Consider the following 19,625-nt stretch of genomic DNA (forward strand, 5'->3'; position numbering starts at 1 on the left):
GAGATAAGATCTCTGTGGTGGGAGCTCCAGTCTCCTCTGTTAGCCTCCTCACACCTCTCTGTCTTAGCTGCCAACAAGATTTCCAACTTCACTCCAGTGGTCAAAAAGAAGGACCAGGTGTTGAAATGGTGGATATGCTAATTAGCCTGAGTTGAGCACTATACCTCCTCTGTATCAAAACATCACTATGTACCCCAGGAATAAGTACAATTATTAATTGGCAATTAATAAGATAAAAAGAGGAATATCAAGAAAAGGGTAAAAAGAGGTTTCAGGGCTACATGTCCCAGAGCTGCCTGGGAAAATCAGTGTTCATAGATAAGGGTGTGGAAAAAAATAACAACGTCCATCATTTGACACTGTATCAGTGCTGTGAAAAATAACAACAGCAACATCCATCATTTCACACTGTATCAGTGTTGTGAAGAATTTTTTTAAAGCAGACTTTACCAACAAGAAGGGAGTCAGCAAGGAACCATGGAGGATGGGCTTAATTTGCTCTTTCTGTGCATGCAGACAGCATGCCACCCCATGTTCCCTAATGCTCAGAAGGAGAAAGGGAATAGGGTGTGATACAAGAACCATAAGGCTATGTGATTGCTTTCCCTGTTCTATCTCACCTGGAAGCTACCTGTAAACACACAGCTTCAGAATCAAGAATTGCCAAATTATAGCACAGGCATTGTCAATTCTAGAGAGTTTTACTGTATGTCTTTGTTTCTGAAAATTCAAACATAAAATAATTAACCTCTATTTAGAAAAATTATGACTATGCCTAACAGGGTCAAAGATTAATGAGGGTGAAGAATAAGTAAAAATGTTCCCTCCCATATGCATAATTTATGAGGAGGATAAACTGAAGCATGGGTTTATGTCTCAGAACCAACAAATGATAACAAAAGTTTCTTGAGAACTGTAACGTTTCAGTTTCATAAATTTCCAAAACACAATCTATTGGCTTTCTATATTTTTCCAGGAAACATGTTGAATGGAATAAGCTGTTAAGCCCATAACTTTAAAAACTGGCAATTCTTAATTGTGTTTTGTGATGAGTGACAGAGAAAATATGGGTAACAAAATAATGACCTAAGATAAACTAACCCTGTATAAATTTGAACATTTGCACAACAGAAGCAAGAGAAAGTGTTCTCCTAATGGAAACCTGATGATCTTATTGCTAGCACTTTCTTGTCAATCATCATAGTCAGAAGTATCAGTTTTATACCGAAAAGCAATTCATTTGAGGGCCAAGGGAAGGTATCCAATACATAATGCCGTTTATCAAAGATATTATCATTAGCCTAATGTTTTTGATTCTTGTTTGTGCCAAATGAAAGCTGTATTATAAAGAGCTGCTTATAAACATCTTCTCAGGTGAATAGAAGAGTACACTTCTTTGAAAATAAATTTTTAAAATATTTATTTAAAGCAATATCAAAGAAAAGTTTTTTTATCTAACTTAAAGCCAAATTTGCTGTTTTATGTTTTATAAGGCACACTTGTCACTTCTTAAACAGTGCTGTGTAAAAGGATATATTTGTACAATGTTTTGGACACACACAATTTCAAATTTAACTGTGGGGAAAAAATACACTTTCAGATATGAATTAGAAGACAGTGGTTACATGTAACTTAATTAGCTGTAAAGAAACTCAGGGGGATTGAATTCCAAGCTTGAAAAACCTAGTGTGAAATTAAATGCTTAATGACTTGTCATAGTTCCGTGAGCCAGTCTGACAAGTCCTCAACAGGCATTTGCATCTGCCATTACAGAGTGGCAGGAACTGAAAGGTTTGGTCCCTAGGAGGGGGCTGGGGTGGAGCATTAGGGATTCTATGATCCATGTTGCCTCTGCCTAGCAACAGCAAGTGTGTGCACAAGCATGGAGAAGAGAGAGGCAGAGGCTCAGCAATTTGTCATTGAGCATGCCCTACAGAACAGCAGGAGAGAAAACTAAGCTACAGGAATTCTGCTTTGTATCTCTTTTCTACAGGTCTCACAATTATTCATATCGCTCAGTATAGTCTCATGTATGCAAATCCTTTCTATGAGTATAGCTGAGATTCTGAGGTGTAGCAGTCAGGTTCAAAGGGCATGCATAACCAATGCCTAGAATATATTTTAAAATGCAATTCAGATGGGCAAGTTAATATCAACTATACAGTATACAATGTAAGTTGCTTTGAACGCCTATAATGGGACGAATTGCTAGGGGGCTGGGATACATTTATATAGTATACTTTTTTGGTGACAATGTATATCTAAATATAAATAGTTTGGAGTACTGATTATACCAATAGACTTAAGAGGAACAAACTTTTTTTTTTTTTTTTTTTTTTTTTAAAGAGACAGGGTCTCACTGTCACCCAGACTGGAGTAGAGTGGCTCAATCATGGTTCACTGCAGCCTCAACCTCCTGGGCTCAAGTGATCCTCCCATCTCAGGCTCCTGAGTAGCTGGGACAATAGACACACACCATAATTTTTTTATCTTTTTTGTAGAGACAAGCTTGCACTGTGTTGCCCAGGCTGGTCTCAAATTCCTGAGCTCAAGCAATCTGCCCATAAGAAACAGATAAATGTTTACAACAAATATTAAAATGTTCAATTATGGAGCCAGCCCTTTCCTACACTTTCTGCTGCATAATATATAGTGGAATCATGTATTTTGCAGCATATTTTTGTCTGTAAAAATAGTAATAATAACTGATAATAGCAAATAATATAATAATAATAAGTGATAATAATGGCCACTCTTTCATGAGCAAATATGCCAGGAAATATGCTAATCTCTGTACTTGCATTAGTATGTTTCATCTTTGCAAGGCAACCTATTTTAGGGAAGAGAAAATAGAAGTGCCAACGATAATATGTCCAACATTACATCCTTGGTTAGGAGCAGGAAAGAGCATTCTATCCAATTCATAGACCCTATCTATCTATCTATCTATCTATCTATCTATCTATCTATCTATCATCAATCAATCATCTATATCTATCTATATGATTTGACAGGGTCTCATTCTTTCACTCAGGCTGGAGTGCACTAATACAATCTTGGCTCACTGCAGCTTCAGCCTGCCTGGCTTCAGGTGATCCTCCCACCTCAGCCTTCTGAGTAGCTGGGACTACATGCACATGCCACCATGCCAAGCTAATTTTTTCTTCTTTGTAGAGATGGAATTTTGCTATGTTGCCCAAGCTGGTCTCCAACTCCAAAGCTCAAGTGATCTGCCTTGCCTCAGCCTCCCAAAGTGTTGGGAATTCAAGAAAGAGCCACACAACCAACCTGCTCTTATGCTTTTAATATAATATTTTATTTCACCCACAGAGAGATGAGTTACCATACACCAGCAAAACACTTTTTCCACAGTTCTTATACCCTTAGATGATCAGAAACTTACATGGAAGAAGATATGTCCGTGGTATATGCACTAGGGATGGAAAGGTTTCATTTCTCTATGCCCCAGGCTACTTATCCCAGGAAAGGGAAAATGTTAATATATGAGCCCTTCCTTCAATGTACAATAAACAGCCATCAGTCATTCCTTGCCTGGTTGTCTTTCCATTCCCCAGGTCTACTCCTCCCTTTTCAATAGGATATTGATTTCCTACCAGACTCTTTCGTTTTTCAGAAAGGGGAAATAAAGAAATGAAAGCTCTGAGAGTCCTGAGAAATGAGCAGGATGTACAGTAGGTAGAGAGGATGGTTTCTGGTTCTGGGAAGTCATAATAGAATAAGGAAATGGTAGGGTGGACAATGAGGCGAGGAGAAAGATGGGAAACATTTGAAGTAAGTTCTGTGGAATGCCATGAATGCAAGGACTTACTGAAGCCAGATTTCTGCATGCAGGGTGCTATGCAGAAATAAAAGCTGCCCGGGTGACTTTGATAATCAGACACAGTTGGGGACCATTTTCTTCTGTACCTAAGAAAGTCAAGGAAATCTACAGAAGCTTGGAGTCACAGGCGAAATTATAATCGATAATTTTAAGTAGTGCTTAACCTTTACTACACGTTGGAATTACCTGGAGAGTTTGAAACTTAAAAAGTTTCAAAAATGTGGTGAACATCCAGATGTCCTGATTTAACTGGTTTGAAAGTGGGATATACACAGCAATGTAGTGTTTAAAAACTTCCCAGGTGACTCTAATATAATCCAGATAAAACCCATTGCAATAGATGAACAAATAAATAGGGCAGATGTCAAGGGATTCTTAATATAAGGTCCTATAAGAGGAAATATTGCAATAATATTAGGAATGTTCCCACTTGGCTTAAATATAGACTCTAAGCAGTGACGGTGGGTATTAAGAAAGGTAAAACTGAAGATTTGGGCAGAATCCACATAAGAGTGCTGTGGCAGTTGGACTTTATGTGACATATTACAATGCTTAACACAGAGCTCTAGTGCCCAAATTTATGATGACCAAACTGAGGGTTTCTCCTGAGCATGGGATCTTCGATTGTATAACAGGAAAAGTTTTTTCCTAGATTTGCCTTTCCAAAAAATAAAACAAAACAAAAAACCTTTAGTAGTGATGTGAGTAATGTTTTAGAGGAGGTTAATATTAAAGGCAAGGTGTTCAATTGAAGAAGCAAAATCTGAAAACAAATATGAAAAGAAAAATCAACATTTGCAATAAAGGAATGTTTCCACCATACAAAAGGGAAAACAATAACTAATTTTAATCTAGATATAATTTAAGGGAAGCTTTCTCAGAGAAAGTGGTATTTGAGTAGACATCGGAGGACATGAATCTTTTCAAAGCAGTTTAAACATAGACGAAACATAAGGGAAAAGGACATGGTACATTTTATTGAATCTCATTCAGATAACACAGTGTGTTAAATGAGAAAACCAAACTAAGGAAAAGGCATTACCAACTTTGCTTACACAAATGACTCAGCTATGAAAGGGAACGCCATATGCACTATGGTGTTTTCTCTCCTGTTTCTCCCTAGAAGTACTCTTTGCTCTCTGTCTCTAAACTAACTTGGTATCCATGAGAAAAAGTCTCCATTGCATGAGATTTTTTAAACTTATTTTTAAAAATTTTAATAGCATGAGATATTTTCCCCAAAATTATGTATACTCTGGTATGTCATTTACAGGCACAATAAAATATGAAAGGTATGTTTTAGATATCCCAGATTAAACAAGAGTGAAAAAGGAGAACAACGAAAGATTCGAAGACAGTCAGTGGTTAACAATGGTCAGCTATGGTGTCAAATTTGTAGCAAATGCAAAGGTCTAGCATGGCTGCTGACCAGGCACCAAAATCCACAGGATCTAAGAGGAGAGAGTCATTGTTTCCCAACACCAACCCAAAGTCCTTATGTGACAGCAAGGATGCAACATTATCATTAATATATCTGTGTGATTTTTTTTAAAGATGGGTAGGATACAACCTTGAGGGTTAGTAATTTCAAAATAAAAGATATGTAGAGAGAGATGTTATTTTCCCTCAACTACTAACAGAAGCACAAAATGACATCTTACTATAGATCTCAGGTATGTAGATATCGGGTAGATAAAGAACATGAGTGGTGTTTTACTTTGTTTGTTGATTGTTGTTTAATATGAAGTTCATATTTTAATAAGAATGGAGTTATATGACTTATTGCATAAAATATGAATTAAAAATGTTATCAATGAACTTATTGATAAACTTATCAATAAAGAGTTTATAAAAGAAAATCCATGATATACAGACAAGTATGGTTCTAGGCAGTTTTAAGAAAACACAGTCTGCATGTCTGCTCTATCTGTTGTTTACTGCTCTAGCAGTCTTGCAATATCCCCCAACTCTCACCCAAGTAGGCCCTTGGTTGTATTAAGGCTGCACCTTTTGTGTTTACTCTGTCCCTGCATTCTCCCTGCCTCCCATGTCTCCTTTCTGACAGCAGTCTTGTTTTTTGCTCCCATATCAAGGGGTTTTAAATAAATCAAGAAACACAACCAACAATCTTGAGAGTTGTAAGAGAGCTTTAAAGAGCTGTAATTCTGGAACATTAAGAATTAATTTAGTTTACCATGCCATGGGTAGTGTCTGATTCACATGAACTCTTCATATTTCCTCCATTCCCCCAAGACTGGACAAGCAGAAGGTTAGAGCAGAGGGCTGGTCAAAGCTGATTTTTCTCCTTCTTTAACAATCCCATTAATTTATAGGACAAAACCCAGATTAGGCCCAAAGTTTAAGCTAATGTTGCAAAGCTGCTGAAATACATTCATGAAAGGGAAAGGCAAATTATATATATGTGATATATATATGTACATTACATAATATATATGTTATATATATTACATAATATATAATATATGTTATATATATTATATAATATATAATATATATATATTATGTGCAGGATATAATAGATACATATATATGTTATATTATGCTTAATATATATAATTATTATTTATATATAATATATATTATATAATTATAATATATATGTATCTTATGCATAATTACCATAGTACATAATTAAGCACCATAGTGTATATGGTGTTCCCTTCATAGCTGAATCATTTATATAAGTAAAGTTGGTAATGTCTTTTCCTTAGTTTGGTGTTCTAATTTAACACACTGGGTTATCTGAATGAGATTCAATAAAATTTACCATATCCTTTTCCCTTATGTTTCTTCTATGTTTAAGTATATATACATATATATATATTCCCTTATGTTTCTTCTATGTTTAAATTAAATATATGTAATATTAATATAATAGTAATATAATTAATATAATAATATAATTAATATTAATTATTAATTAAATATATATTAATTTAAATTAAATATATATTAATATATATTTAATATATGTGTTTGTGTGTGTATCTTATGCTATTTGCTATGTAGAGATTACTTTTCACTTTAATTCGAAAAGGTATAGAGAGTTTGAATTGTAATGTTTTTACACAGAATAATGTATTTCCTTGCTTTTTGTTGTTATTCAACATCTAGGCCACTCTGCCTTTTAATTAGTTACCTCACAATATTGTCAATCAGGTAACTAAAACTAAGGAAGGTCTTTGCTGTAAAAATATAGTTAACAAATACATTAAGCTCCTTATTCACATTTAGTGATCTCACAAATACTAGGCAAGAGGAATGACTGCATGGAAGTAATTTTAACTGTCACAGACTCTGAATCTGCAAAAGTTATACCAGAAACTAAGGGACAAGCTCTTTAAGACATGTCCTCAGGCATACCTCACCTTTATGTTACACTCAGGGGAAGAATCAGTTTTAAGGGTATGACTACATGGTTTTTTTTCCAGCATCCTTTGATATTATTCATTTAGATGATTGACTGACATTGGGATGGGAGTGGTTGGTCAAGGGAGCAACCTTAAAGCTTAAACCTGTCCCATTGCAGAATGATACCTGAAAGATTATTGTTTGACACAGAAATGTAAAAGTGGAGTAAGAAAGAAAGGAAAAGTAGGCTTTACACTCTGGAGAAATCAAATGCTTCATCACAATGTGAAAACAAAGGAAACTTCAAGTTGAAATGCAAGGCTTTCGTTACAGGGGAGCTGAGTCATAAATTCATGTGCTCAACAAAACTAGGCTAGTAGCTTTAGTTTTCTCAGGTTTACCCAATGTGCAGCAGAATGTTGTCCAGGTGGAAGCAATATGGTTTGACGGTTAGAGCAAAGTTTTTGTAGTTAAGATCTAGATTTGCAACCTGGCGGCAATATTTAATAGAGTCACACTGCACATTATATAACCCTCTGTGACTCAGATTTTTTTCATGAAAAAAAATCCATAAATAGTTCATACTTCAGAAGTGTATTTGGAAGTTTAATGTAATAAACCATGTAAACAACCCAGTTGCTAACATACATTCATTTGAATTGATACAAGATGTGCCTTCCACTAATATATGATCAATAAAATTATAGCATCATTAGCCTAGAATTAATAGAAATAAGAAAATTATTCTTTCTATAATGCTGCTGCTTAGAAAGAATATATAAAATGAAAATGTAAAAAATATCTATGGCATGCAATTAACACAGGCCTTTCTCTTTGAATGAGATTAGGGAAGTACCAGAATGAATCTGCAATCAAATCCTGGCAACATGAATTGTTTTAACATTTTGATTCATAAGTAAGCTATTATTAGGAGATTAACCTAAACACTGCAATGTATTCAGGCAAAGAAACATGCAGGGAACCATCCAGCTCTAAGATCGTCTGTGACTTCATTCAAGTGTATTCATTACTGAGTACTTTCTGTATGTCAGGGGCTATGGTATGACTAGTGAATAAGATGGATATGTTCCTGACACCGCTTAAAGGAGGAGATGGAAATGTAATAACATAATGCAATACAGGGTATATATAATAAGGGCATTTATCAAACAGTCTATGGAGGGGCTTGCTTCATAGAATGCTCCCGGGGTGAGACCAGACGTGAGATGAGCTTTAAAGAGGGTGGAGGATTTATCCCAGTGAATTAAGATTAATGAGAAAGCATTCCAAATTCTGAGAGTTGGACTAAAGACAAACTTCAAACTTGTTTAGACCAAACCAAGGAGAGCTTTTCATAAGACAGGTATGAAGCAAGACATGCTAAAGCAGAGTTTTATTTAAGGCACATGATCTTACTAGAAAACCTTTAATATTTGAATTCAATAATTTCCGAATAGCCTAAGAATACATGTTGTAAAACACAACCTATGATTTTAAAGGATATACGTGAAAGTAAAATATTATTCTTGTATTTTAAAAATAGTGCTATCAGCTATCCAATGTTACTTTACTTTGGAAAAATTGTCAATCTGAGAAAAATATGCTCTTTGATAGTAAATGCAATATATTCCAGAACAACTCTGTAAGAATTAATTTTAATTTTTTTCTCCATTGAAATCTCAAAACATTTTGAAAGGAAAAAATGCCAATAAAATGTCTTTTAAAACTTTATTTTTTGGGAGGATTACTTGAACCCAGGAGTTTGAGATCGATCAGCTTGGGCAACATAACAAGACGTCATATCTACAAAAAAGTATCTTTTAAAAAATAGCACTAATTCTTATTTTCTTGTTACATGCTGTATGTTTTTTGACTATCTTTTATCTTGTATTATTAGGCTATATCACCCTCCCATAACCTAATATTAGCAAGAGTACAAACATCTTGAGAGAAGTGTTAGAAATTATCAAATGCATTCCATTGCTTTGCTTCTTACATACCAAAGACCAGACTAGAGTTGTGGCTTTTTAATAGATTTTGACATTGAATCCACTTTTCATATTTATAATATATACAGAGGAACATACGCAAAGAAAAAAATGTTTAGTGAGGAAGAACATTTTTAGCAGTTCAGGAACAAAATGGAGAGCACCTATTCCATGTTTTATTGTCTTTCCTAATAGACTATAAGCTCTGTGAGAGCACAGATCTGACATCGTGGAACCCCAAGTGCCCCGGGCATTGCCTGGGATGTGCTCTGTGAAATATATGTTGAAAGAGTTGTTAAATGAAGAAATGAATGCATGACCAAAGTGTATTAAATGATTTGTAAGTAAAAATATAAATATGCAAGAAATTCAAATTACAATTTCTATCTCAAACAACTCTTTGACTGGAATTTGGCAGCTTCAGTTAGTGCAGTATCATTGATAACATTCGGTAATGAGGATATGGTAAAGGAGTTTATGAGTATTTTGTTCCTAGGCTTTCACAAAAATTACTGTGGCCAAAGATGATGTTAAATCAGCTCTGATGGCATGACCAAAATGAGGGCAGACAAAAAATAAAGCTGAGTTCATTCACTGGCTGCAGAGAGACCTAAAGAGCAACAGGTGAGCAGAGCAGCTGCTTCTGTGTTCTTTCATTTTGTGAACTGAGCATCTTGGGAACTTTATTCCATTCAACATTTGTAGGATAATATTAAAACTAAACAGCTATAGCATAAGAGAAGATCTTTGCAGTCATCATATCAATTATTTAAAGCTCCCTCTCCAAAGAAAAACTAAAGAAAGCAAAGCATACTACTGTGCTAATTTGGGCCTTTAAGAAGATTTAGGCTACATCAATATCTCAATGTCTTATCAAGTCTAGAGCCTGAAATGACTTCTTATGTTCACATTTACCACTTTGAACATCTTTGATCATGTGAAGTTTTTTATCAATGTATTTTATTGTTGTGTAATAAAATTATTCTAGTTCCTTAAAAGTATTAGATCTTTGAGTCCAAAACATAAAAACCTAAGAAAATTAGTTAATAATGCTGACATGATCTCAAAATAGCAAATGTGATTTTAGAGTTAGAGGGAATGGATACTAAAGAAGCTGTTCACTTCACCTTGTTTCAGGCTCCCATCACAACTAGATTAGCTTATCTAATCACAGAACTACAGGAAAAAAATCAAGAAAGCAAATTCAGTTATCTTAAACCTTGAGTATTTAGTGAGTAGAAACAGACAGAGCAACCAGAACTTATATAGGATTGTCAAGGCCAAATTCAAAAGAAACTGAGTAGATTTTAAAATTCAGAAGTCTTTTACTTTTTCTCTTTTTTTCATCTTACATAGTATTTGCAAGTATTGTTCTGGAATAGATAATTACTATCATTTAAGAGTGAATAGAGAACCAATATTTTCTTCAGAGAGAAGTAAACATTCTTTTGAGAACCCACTCAAACACAAACCAATTATGCTGGGTGATTAAGGGTAAGAGATATGAAATTCTGTTATTTAATAGAGCATTCTTAATTTATGGGAATTTTACAAGAAATTTGTTAATTCCTTGTGATGAACTTCTTTGATTTCTTATTCCTGACAAATCAAAACACTGAGCAAGACGTGAGAAAAGTTTTAGTATTTACATCTGTTATTGTACTAAAGGCTTTTCTTTTATTAATAATTTATGATAATGTATGCTATTGATATAAATAAAACAATACCATATAATTTACTGAGTGTCTTCACACATATCCACGTATTTTACACTTTCTAAAAACCTATAAGACAAATATCTATATAAATACAGTTGTTCCCAAGTATGTGGGGGATTGGTTCCAGGATCTCATGTGGCTACCAAAATTCATGGCTGCCCTAGCCCTGCAGCAGTTAGCCCTATGGGACTCATGGATAGGAAAAATCAGCTTTCCATATCTGCAGGTTCCACATCCTATGAATATTGCATTTTCCATCCACAGTTGATTGAATCCAAGGATGCAGAACCTGCAGATACAGAGTTTATGAGTTAACTCATAGAGGGCTGATTATATATACATATATCAAATATTATAAATATTAAATCCATTAAGCAGATGAGAATACTGAAGCTTAAGGAAATCTATCCGTGACCCTCTAAAGTTACAGGACTTGTAAATAGCAGAACCAGAAATCTCAGTCTGGAGATATTTAAAATTCATTAGTTTTTTCATTATACCATAGTCAATGTGTACATTTTAATACAGATGCCAAAAACATCAATTATTAAACCATTTATTACCACTCTTCAATGTGACTCATAATGATTAACCTGGCAGACAATAAATGTCATCTACTTACAGCTGAATAGAAAATGCTCTAAAACCCAAAACTAATACTGCAAGTAGCAGTTTGCTTCAGTGTGATTAAATTCTATGGCATTTTGATGGATCAAGTCTGGCAACACTCACCTCTTTTTGACGGTATTTAATGGCCAATTTTAGTCTTGCAAGATCATTTCCACTTTGTTCTTCTATCAGACTATTGTCATCTCGGTAATTAAGAATGATTTCCAGTTCTCTGGAACTCCTCGTCTGATCCAGTAGGTCCTTAGCAAATTGTTTGCACTGCCGTGACAGCTCTTCATACTCTGACTTGAACTCATTTTCCACCTTGCTCAGTTCCTGAAGCTCCCAACTTAACTGAAAAGCTGTGAGAAAAGGATCTTCACTTGACAGTGCAATGAGAGAGGGACTGGCCAAGGCCTTGTAGATGTTGAGTCTGGAGCGTGAGTGACGGAGGCTGTCCACGTCTGAACTGGACACACATTCTACACAGTTACAGCGGACTTCATGGGGTCGAGGCACTGAGACCCCTTTCTGAACCAAGAGTTTTATTATCTCATAATTATTGGTATGGGCTGCCAAAATGATTGGTGTAATGTCTGGAGTGAATTCAGAGAACTGCTTATCAAGGAGTATAGGAGGCACCTAAAAAAGAAAAAGGTAGAGGTGATGAATATTTATTCATTTGTTCAAGCCTGTGTATTTCATGCGCCATGCTATAGCAATATGGAACAGGGTTCGTATGTCTTTGGCCAGGTTTTCTTTTTTTTTTTTTTTCTTGCAGGAAGATATGACCTTTTCCCCTACAAAAAACAAGACAAAATTGAAAAAAAAAAAAAAAAAAAAAAACTTTCCAATATGATACATTATTCTTTTTTTAATCTGAATTATGACATTTTACAGCATCTTAAAATAGGTGGTTATGGAAACTCTTTACTTGATGAAAGTCTGTCTTTCTTTTAAATAAGTCTAACTTGTTTTCTAGCTGACAATCTTTGCTTTGCTTTCTCAGAGATGTTGACTTTCTAAATAATCAAGAAATACACTCAAAAATAGCTAATGATTTGTTTTAAACCCAAGCTCTTTCTTTTTAGTAGAAGTCTCCTAATTCCTCATGTAGGTTTTGTCTTTTATTTGATTTTACTGTGTTTTAGCTTCTGCTTTCCTATCATTCAGCCTAGTGACTAAAGGTGGCAGCAAAAAGAAGTGGGCTAGCCTCATACTTCCTCTTTTCATTCATGCGTTTCTGGTATATTTTCCAGATGACAAGAAGTGCTCCATTGCTAGCATTAGTGTTTTATCAGAAATAAACAAGCATTGAGTCAAGTGAGCAGTGTGAATTCAAGAATCAGGCCACCAATGTGTTTATGCACGATTTCCTTTGGCTTATACTCTAGGGATGGCGATGATGAAAATAATAATGGCGGCTATTTAGTAAGCATCTGCTAAGTACATTAACCCTCACTGTTTATTTTTCACATTTTACAGATGTGGTTCCTCATTGAGTAAGTGGAAGACCTGCAATTTGACCTGTAACTTCCACGTACTTGAAAGACCTTATATAATAAACACAGGTTCACCTGTCTGACACCCAAGCCTGAGTGAATTACACTACACTATGTTGCTTTAGCAAAATTTGGTTTAATATTTATTTTTGCTGGCACAGAGCCACAGAGGCGTTTATGAAAAATAAATGCTACCTAAGGACAGTTAAACAGGCATGGCAGAAAAAAATGATGATGCATGTCACATTGAAATATGCTGCTGGAAAAATGAAGGAAATCACGAGAGGATCAGAGGAAAGCAGCCATGTGGAGAAAAACAACACTTATGATGACACTTCATTAATGCTACTTTTAAATATAGGTACATTTTTATATAAGAACACTGGAGATAATAGGAATGAAATTATCTATTTAAAAGATCCTTTACAGACGTATGCAATTATTTAACACTGAAGATGGTAATAAACACTTTTTGAAATGCACTTATGAATACCAAGGTGACCACACTGCCTGTTAAGATGGTGTTTTACATTTGTGTGCTTTGGGGCCATTATGAAGGTAAATAAAAGTTCCTTGGTCACAAGCACTGCAATCCCATAACAGTAAATCTGATAACCAAGATGGCTTCTAAGTGATTAAGGTTTGGGAAGTGGATGCAGTGTGCATCTGTCTGACAACGTGAGAATTCACGTTCCAGGTAAGACCGAGTGAGTCAACTCGAGATTTCGTTGTGCTGTTCAGAGTGGTGCGAAATTTACAACTTATATATTATTTCTGAAATTTTCAATTTAATATTTTTAGACCACAGTTGAGTGTTGATAACTAAAACTGCTGACAGTGAAACCTTGGATATGAGGGGACTACTGTACTTTTAGTGTTTTCTGTGGCAGACAATGAGGGAAGACAAAGCAATATTACTTATTTTCCATATTAGATGTATATTTAAGTAACTGATGTAATTGGGAGGCATTTTCTGGATTCAGTACAATTTCGTCTTGGATTTATATGCTTTTTAAGCCATCAAGAATTTGAAATTTATTAACCATAAAATATATCTTTGTAGAATATTGCAGGAAATTTTATTTTAAAAATAGGTATAATATGATGCTACTGAATAACATACATATTTAAAAAAATAACAGTGTAAAAGTATTAAAGGGAGATATGATAAGCTTATTAAAATATGTAAGAATACACCAAGAATAAATATACTGCTTGAGTTTTAGTACTCAATAAACCATTACATATTATAATTTTTTTTTCCATCTAAGTTTTTTTTTTTCCATTTATTTTATTGCATTTGAGGTTTTGGGGTACATGTGAAGAACATGCAATATTGTCGCATAGGTACACATGTGGCAGTGTGATTTGCTGCCTTCCTCCCCATCACCTACATCTGGCATCTCTCCCCTTGCTATCTCTCCCCAGCTCCCCACCCTCCACCGTCCCTCCCCTATTTCCCCTCAACTGACCCCAGTGTGTAGTGCTCCCCTCCCTGTGTCCATGTGTTCTCATTGTTCAACACCCACCTATGAGTGAGAACATGCGGTGTTTGATCTTCTGCTCTTCTAGTCAGTTTGCTGAGAATGATGGTTTCCAGGTTATAAATCGTTCTACTATAAGGACACTTGCACACGAATGTTCATTGCAGCACTGTTTACAATAGCAAAGACCTGGAACCAACCCAAATGCCAATTGATGATAGACTGGACAGGGAAAATGTGGCATATATACACCATGGAATATTATGCAGCCATCAAAAATGATGAGTTTGTGTCCTTTGTAGGGACATGGATGAACCTGCATATTATAATTTTAAAAAAATATATAAACATTTATAACCAATTATTATAAATTATTAAACTTTATTATTTAAAATGATTTTTGAATGGAACTAATCTATAGGTCCACTAATAACAATTCATTGGTCAGTAAAGGATATGGTTTGGCTTTGTGTCCCCACCCAAATCTCATCTTGAATTACACTCCTCATATGTGGAGGGAGATATTTGGTGAGCTCTGATTGGATTATGCAGATGGTTTCCCCCATGCTGTTCTTGTAATAGAGAGTTCTCACAAGATATGGCTATTTGATAAGTGTCTGGCACTTCCCCCTTCTTGCTCTCTCTCTCTCCTGCTGTCATGTAAGACGTGCCTTCCTTCCTCTTTGCCTTCTGCTATGGTAATCAGTTTCTTGAAGCCTCCCCAGCCACATGGAACTGTGAGTTAATGAAGCCTCTTTCCTTTATAAATTACCCAGTCTCAGGTAGTATCTTTACAGAAGTGTGAAATGGACTAATATAGTAAATAACTAGTTTTAAATTACATAATTATAATTATTTTAGAGCTTACTTTTACTCTAAAATGTATTTGAAATTCAACATGATATGTTGTCTTTACTATTAATTGCCTGGCACCCAGCTGGTCATAGATTGTTTGACATCAGGGACTGATTGTCTTAGCTGGACTCCACGTGGGACTCTGTTGGGATCCTCACTCAGTGAGACAGGCAAAACATTAGAGATTACCTAGGTCTCAGGAGACAGGTTTGCGTCTTCTCCAATTGTGTGAAAACAATAAAAACAAAACAAAAGTGTTTTAAAAAAATAATCAACTGTTATGGAGTACTAACTATATGCCTATATCAATTATTACATGGTGTTTGAAAGTCTGAGGTTTTCTTATTCTCTCATCACTTCTACATTTATTATCTTGCATTCTTCTGTATCTGAAAGTTCTCCCTCTTCTCCTTTCTGTTGTCAGATATTGCTATGTCCCCATGAATTTTATTTAATATATTATGATTCATTACTATCACTATTCATTTTATACTTATTATTGAATTATACATATAGTAAAGTGGATAAATATTAATACACAGCTTGATGACTTTTAAAAATCTGAACATGCTTAGGTAACACAATCGGATTAAAACCTAGCAGAGTTAATGCACCCCACAAGCCTCCTTCTTGTTACCCTTCTCAGTTAGTACTTTTCTCAGATATAATCACAAATTAAAAGGTTATCAGTATAAATTACTCTCACACACTTTTTCAACTTTATATATAAAGAGAATCACAAAATATGTACTCTTTATGTCTAGCTTTCTTTGTTCAGTTTTAGCTCTTTGAAATACATTTCTATTATTAGTAGCAAAAACTGTTTTTTTTTAGTTCTGCATAATATTTCGATTTCTATTTTATTTCATTCCATTGTTGATAACATTTTTGTGGTTTCCAGTCTGGGGCCATTAAGAATATTGCTCCTATGCACATTTTATTTCTGTTTTGAAAATGAGGAAATAATGTACCTATATGTTGATCTCATATCTAGGAATGGAATTTTTGTGTCACACAGTTTTCTTAAGCACTTATAGCAACTCATATGCCCACCAGCAATTATACTTGGTTTTATTATATTTATGCCATTTATAAATTTTTTTTATTATTTATTGTCAAAAATGAGTGTTGAATTTTGTCCAATGCCTTTTGTGTTTCCTTGGATATAGTCATATAATTGTCTTCCTTAGTACTAAAAGTATGGCAAATTAGATTAATGGATTCCTGAATATTGAAACATTCTGGCTTTCCTGAAATTAATCCCACATGGTCAAATGCATGTTTTTATTTTGGCAATATTTTTATTTAAATAGTTTGGAATCTATTTTCCTAAGTGCGATGAATTTCTAAACTTCACTGTACTTTCTTTATCGGGTTTTGGTATAAATGTGAAGCTTTCTTCACTAAAAGAATAAGAATCTCATGCCTATAATTCCAGCACTTTGGGAGGCTGAGGCGGGCAGATCACGAGGTCAGGAGTTCAAGACCAGCCTGACCAACATGGTGAAACCCCGACTCTACTAATAATACAAAAATAGCCTGGCATGGTGGCAGGCACCTGTAATCCCAGTTACTGGGGAGGCTGAGGCAGGAGAATCACTTGAACCTGGGAGGAGGTTGCGATGAGCTGAGATCACTCCACTGCACTCCAGCCTGGGGGACAGAATGAGATTCTGTCTCAAAAAAAAAAAAAAAAAAAAGAAAAAAAAAAAGTAAGAATGCTTTCTTCCTGTAGAAAACAGAGATGTGGCATTCATAACACCCTTCAAGAATGGACTTGCTGTTCAGCTATGAAGAGTGTAGTCTACTAGCAGCCTCCACCTGCTAACCGCTTCAGGTTCTTCCTCAGTTTTAAAGCACAGGACAATGGAGGAGCAAGCAGAGTGGATGGACAGGGCCCAGCTATTTCCACCCAGCACAGGTTGTGGCTCATTAGGCAGCCATTTTCTCTGGAGTTTCTCTTTACAGTGGCAGGAACATTCATCAGCTCTGCCTCAGGGTATAATGGCTTTCACTTCTCAATCCTGCTTCCTTTGCTTTTACTTTTGAAGATGCTATTCAAAATATACACAAATGTAGGAAAATGTACATTTTATTTCTGTTTTGAAAATGAGGAAAGAATGAGAGAGAGAGAGAAAGAGAAAGAAGGGTCTGATAAATGACTTTATGGTTAGCCAGCTAATAGAATAGAAGCTTTAATAAAGGAAACAGGGAGTCTATGGTTACTATAAAATTATTGATATAAAATATAAACCATTCTAAAGAAATAGACAGATCTTCGAGATCTTCAGTTCTTTCCCTCCACTACTGCAAATGTGATTTTTCCAAATATGGAAACTTCTTCAGGCGATTCCCTTTCTTAAAATGGCTTATAATTACTTTGATTGATTCAATAATTTATTCATGTATTGAATCAACAAATATTTACTGAGTCTCTTGTCTGGCACTGCATTAGACATAGAAAATTAAGAAAAATGAAGATGAAGCAGTTCATATCCTCACAGAGATGACTGTTGTATTTGACAGAAAACTGGAACACAGATTTCCTGTATCTCCTAAGCAAATCAAATCAAATGTTTATTTACTTCAAATCCAACATCATGGTTGGTATCATGAAAAAACACAAAAAAATAAGAAACGAAGATTTGCAGTGTCACATCAGATAATGACCACATTCTAATCTGAAATTTTCAGTTCTGAAATTTTGCCAAGTACTTTCCAAAATCTCAGGGTAGTTTTTCTGCTTTATATATCTTATATTGGACCGGTAGAGTTAGAATACAATTAAAATTGTAAAACTCTGCTGAGCCCTAGAACATAGAAATTGTTTGCTAACTATAGTTTTTTTGTTCAGTATTAACAAGAATATGGCACTGTGCAACATTTTACTTTCCTTAGCAAGAAGCAAATAATTGACATACTTGGAGCAGAAAACTACAGATTCAAACTGTTCTTTTGGAAGTGTTAGAACAGTTGAGCTGCCATTCTTTTTATACTTAGCAAAGTGCCTTGTAGATAGGTGGTGTTCCATACATGACCTATTGATTTATTCTGCACACAGACGATTATCATTTCTGTAGGGTGAAGCCATTAAATCAGATTTCCAAGCCATCCAATTGGAAACTGAGTCAATCTCACACGGCAAGGAAGAGCCAATCACAGACAGTGAAACAATGAACACTAAAGTCGACTCCTCAAGATTTTGCTCTCAGGAAATAATCCCTCTCTAGAAAGACCAAAATATCACTTCTGCCCACCCTCCCCCTCCCACACCCTTTCACTTTGCTAAATTTTCCTGGCTTTCCTTTCAGAATGTCCTAATGTTACAGCCTTTCATTTGTATACAGATGGTCTTTGGTGTATATGGAGACGTAAATTCTCCAGTCTTTTTCCCTGGATTGCTGGTAGATTTAGCTTATTTCAGTTGTTTTATCCCAGGATTACAGTTTGCTGGTGGTCAAACCAAAAAGAAAATAACTTCACTAAATCTTACAACAATAAATCAAATCACTTTAATGCCTTTCATTTAATCAACAAATAATTACTATACGTAAACAATGTGCAAGGCAATGTGCTGGATGGTAAAAATGTGTTTTGCCCTCTAGAAGCATAATAGAAAATTCCTCTCTCTTTACACACACACGCACACATGCACACACACACAAACACTGCATAATACAATACAAATGATTTTAATGGAAGAACTCAGTAAATGTTCTAAGAAGAGTATGAATAAAACAAAAGAAAATTAGAGATTTTTTTTCACCAGAAAAGGATTTGAGTGTTTATATTTACACTGGTTGCAACTAGTAATGTAAAATAGTTATAGGAAAATGACAGCATCCATGAGACGACATGACAGATTCATCTATAAAAATACTTTCTTTAGAGTATGGTATCAGTCAAGAGAGCTAAATAATTTTAAAATGCTTCACTGTAGATTAGGGCAAGATTAGAGATGCTTTTGAATAGCATTATTTTATAAACATTGGTGACATTATAGAAGAATTTAACCAGGAGAGTAATGGAATATTAATGTTATTCTAGGATATTTTAAAGGATAAATTAAAATTGTAATGGTTGGAGGCAGGTAAAGAAAACTGGTTAACTGTTACATTTTGAATTAGACTTTTAGCAATGGATAAGGAAAGGATATGATTACACCCTGCCAGACAGGAGAGATATGAGAGAGAGAGAGAGAGAGAGAGAGAGGAGAGAGAGAGAAACACAGAAGCATGAGATAGAATTAATTTAAA

The 19,625-nt window shown here is 34.9% G+C and overlaps 1 protein-coding gene across 2 annotated transcripts in view; it reads right to left on the bottom strand.

Moving 5' to 3' along the window:
• TRPC4 (transient receptor potential cation channel subfamily C member 4) overlaps positions 1 to 19,625 on the bottom strand; it is a 212,787-nt gene that overhangs the window by 99,460 nt on the left and 93,702 nt on the right. For both annotated transcript variants that reach the window (XM_032294519.1, XM_032294521.1), the window contains exon 3: positions 11,652 to 12,170. In XM_032294519.1, coding sequence (XP_032150410.1) covers positions 11,652 to 12,170 — 519 coding nt within the window. The remainder of the gene's footprint in view (positions 1 to 11,651; positions 12,171 to 19,625) is intronic.

This window comes from Sapajus apella, unplaced genomic scaffold, assembly GCF_009761245.1.
Source record: "Sapajus apella isolate SASKATOON/1434 unplaced genomic scaffold, GSC_monkey_1.0 scaffold32, whole genome shotgun sequence".
Classification (NCBI taxonomy): Eukaryota; Metazoa; Chordata; class Mammalia; order Primates; family Cebidae; genus Sapajus; species Sapajus apella.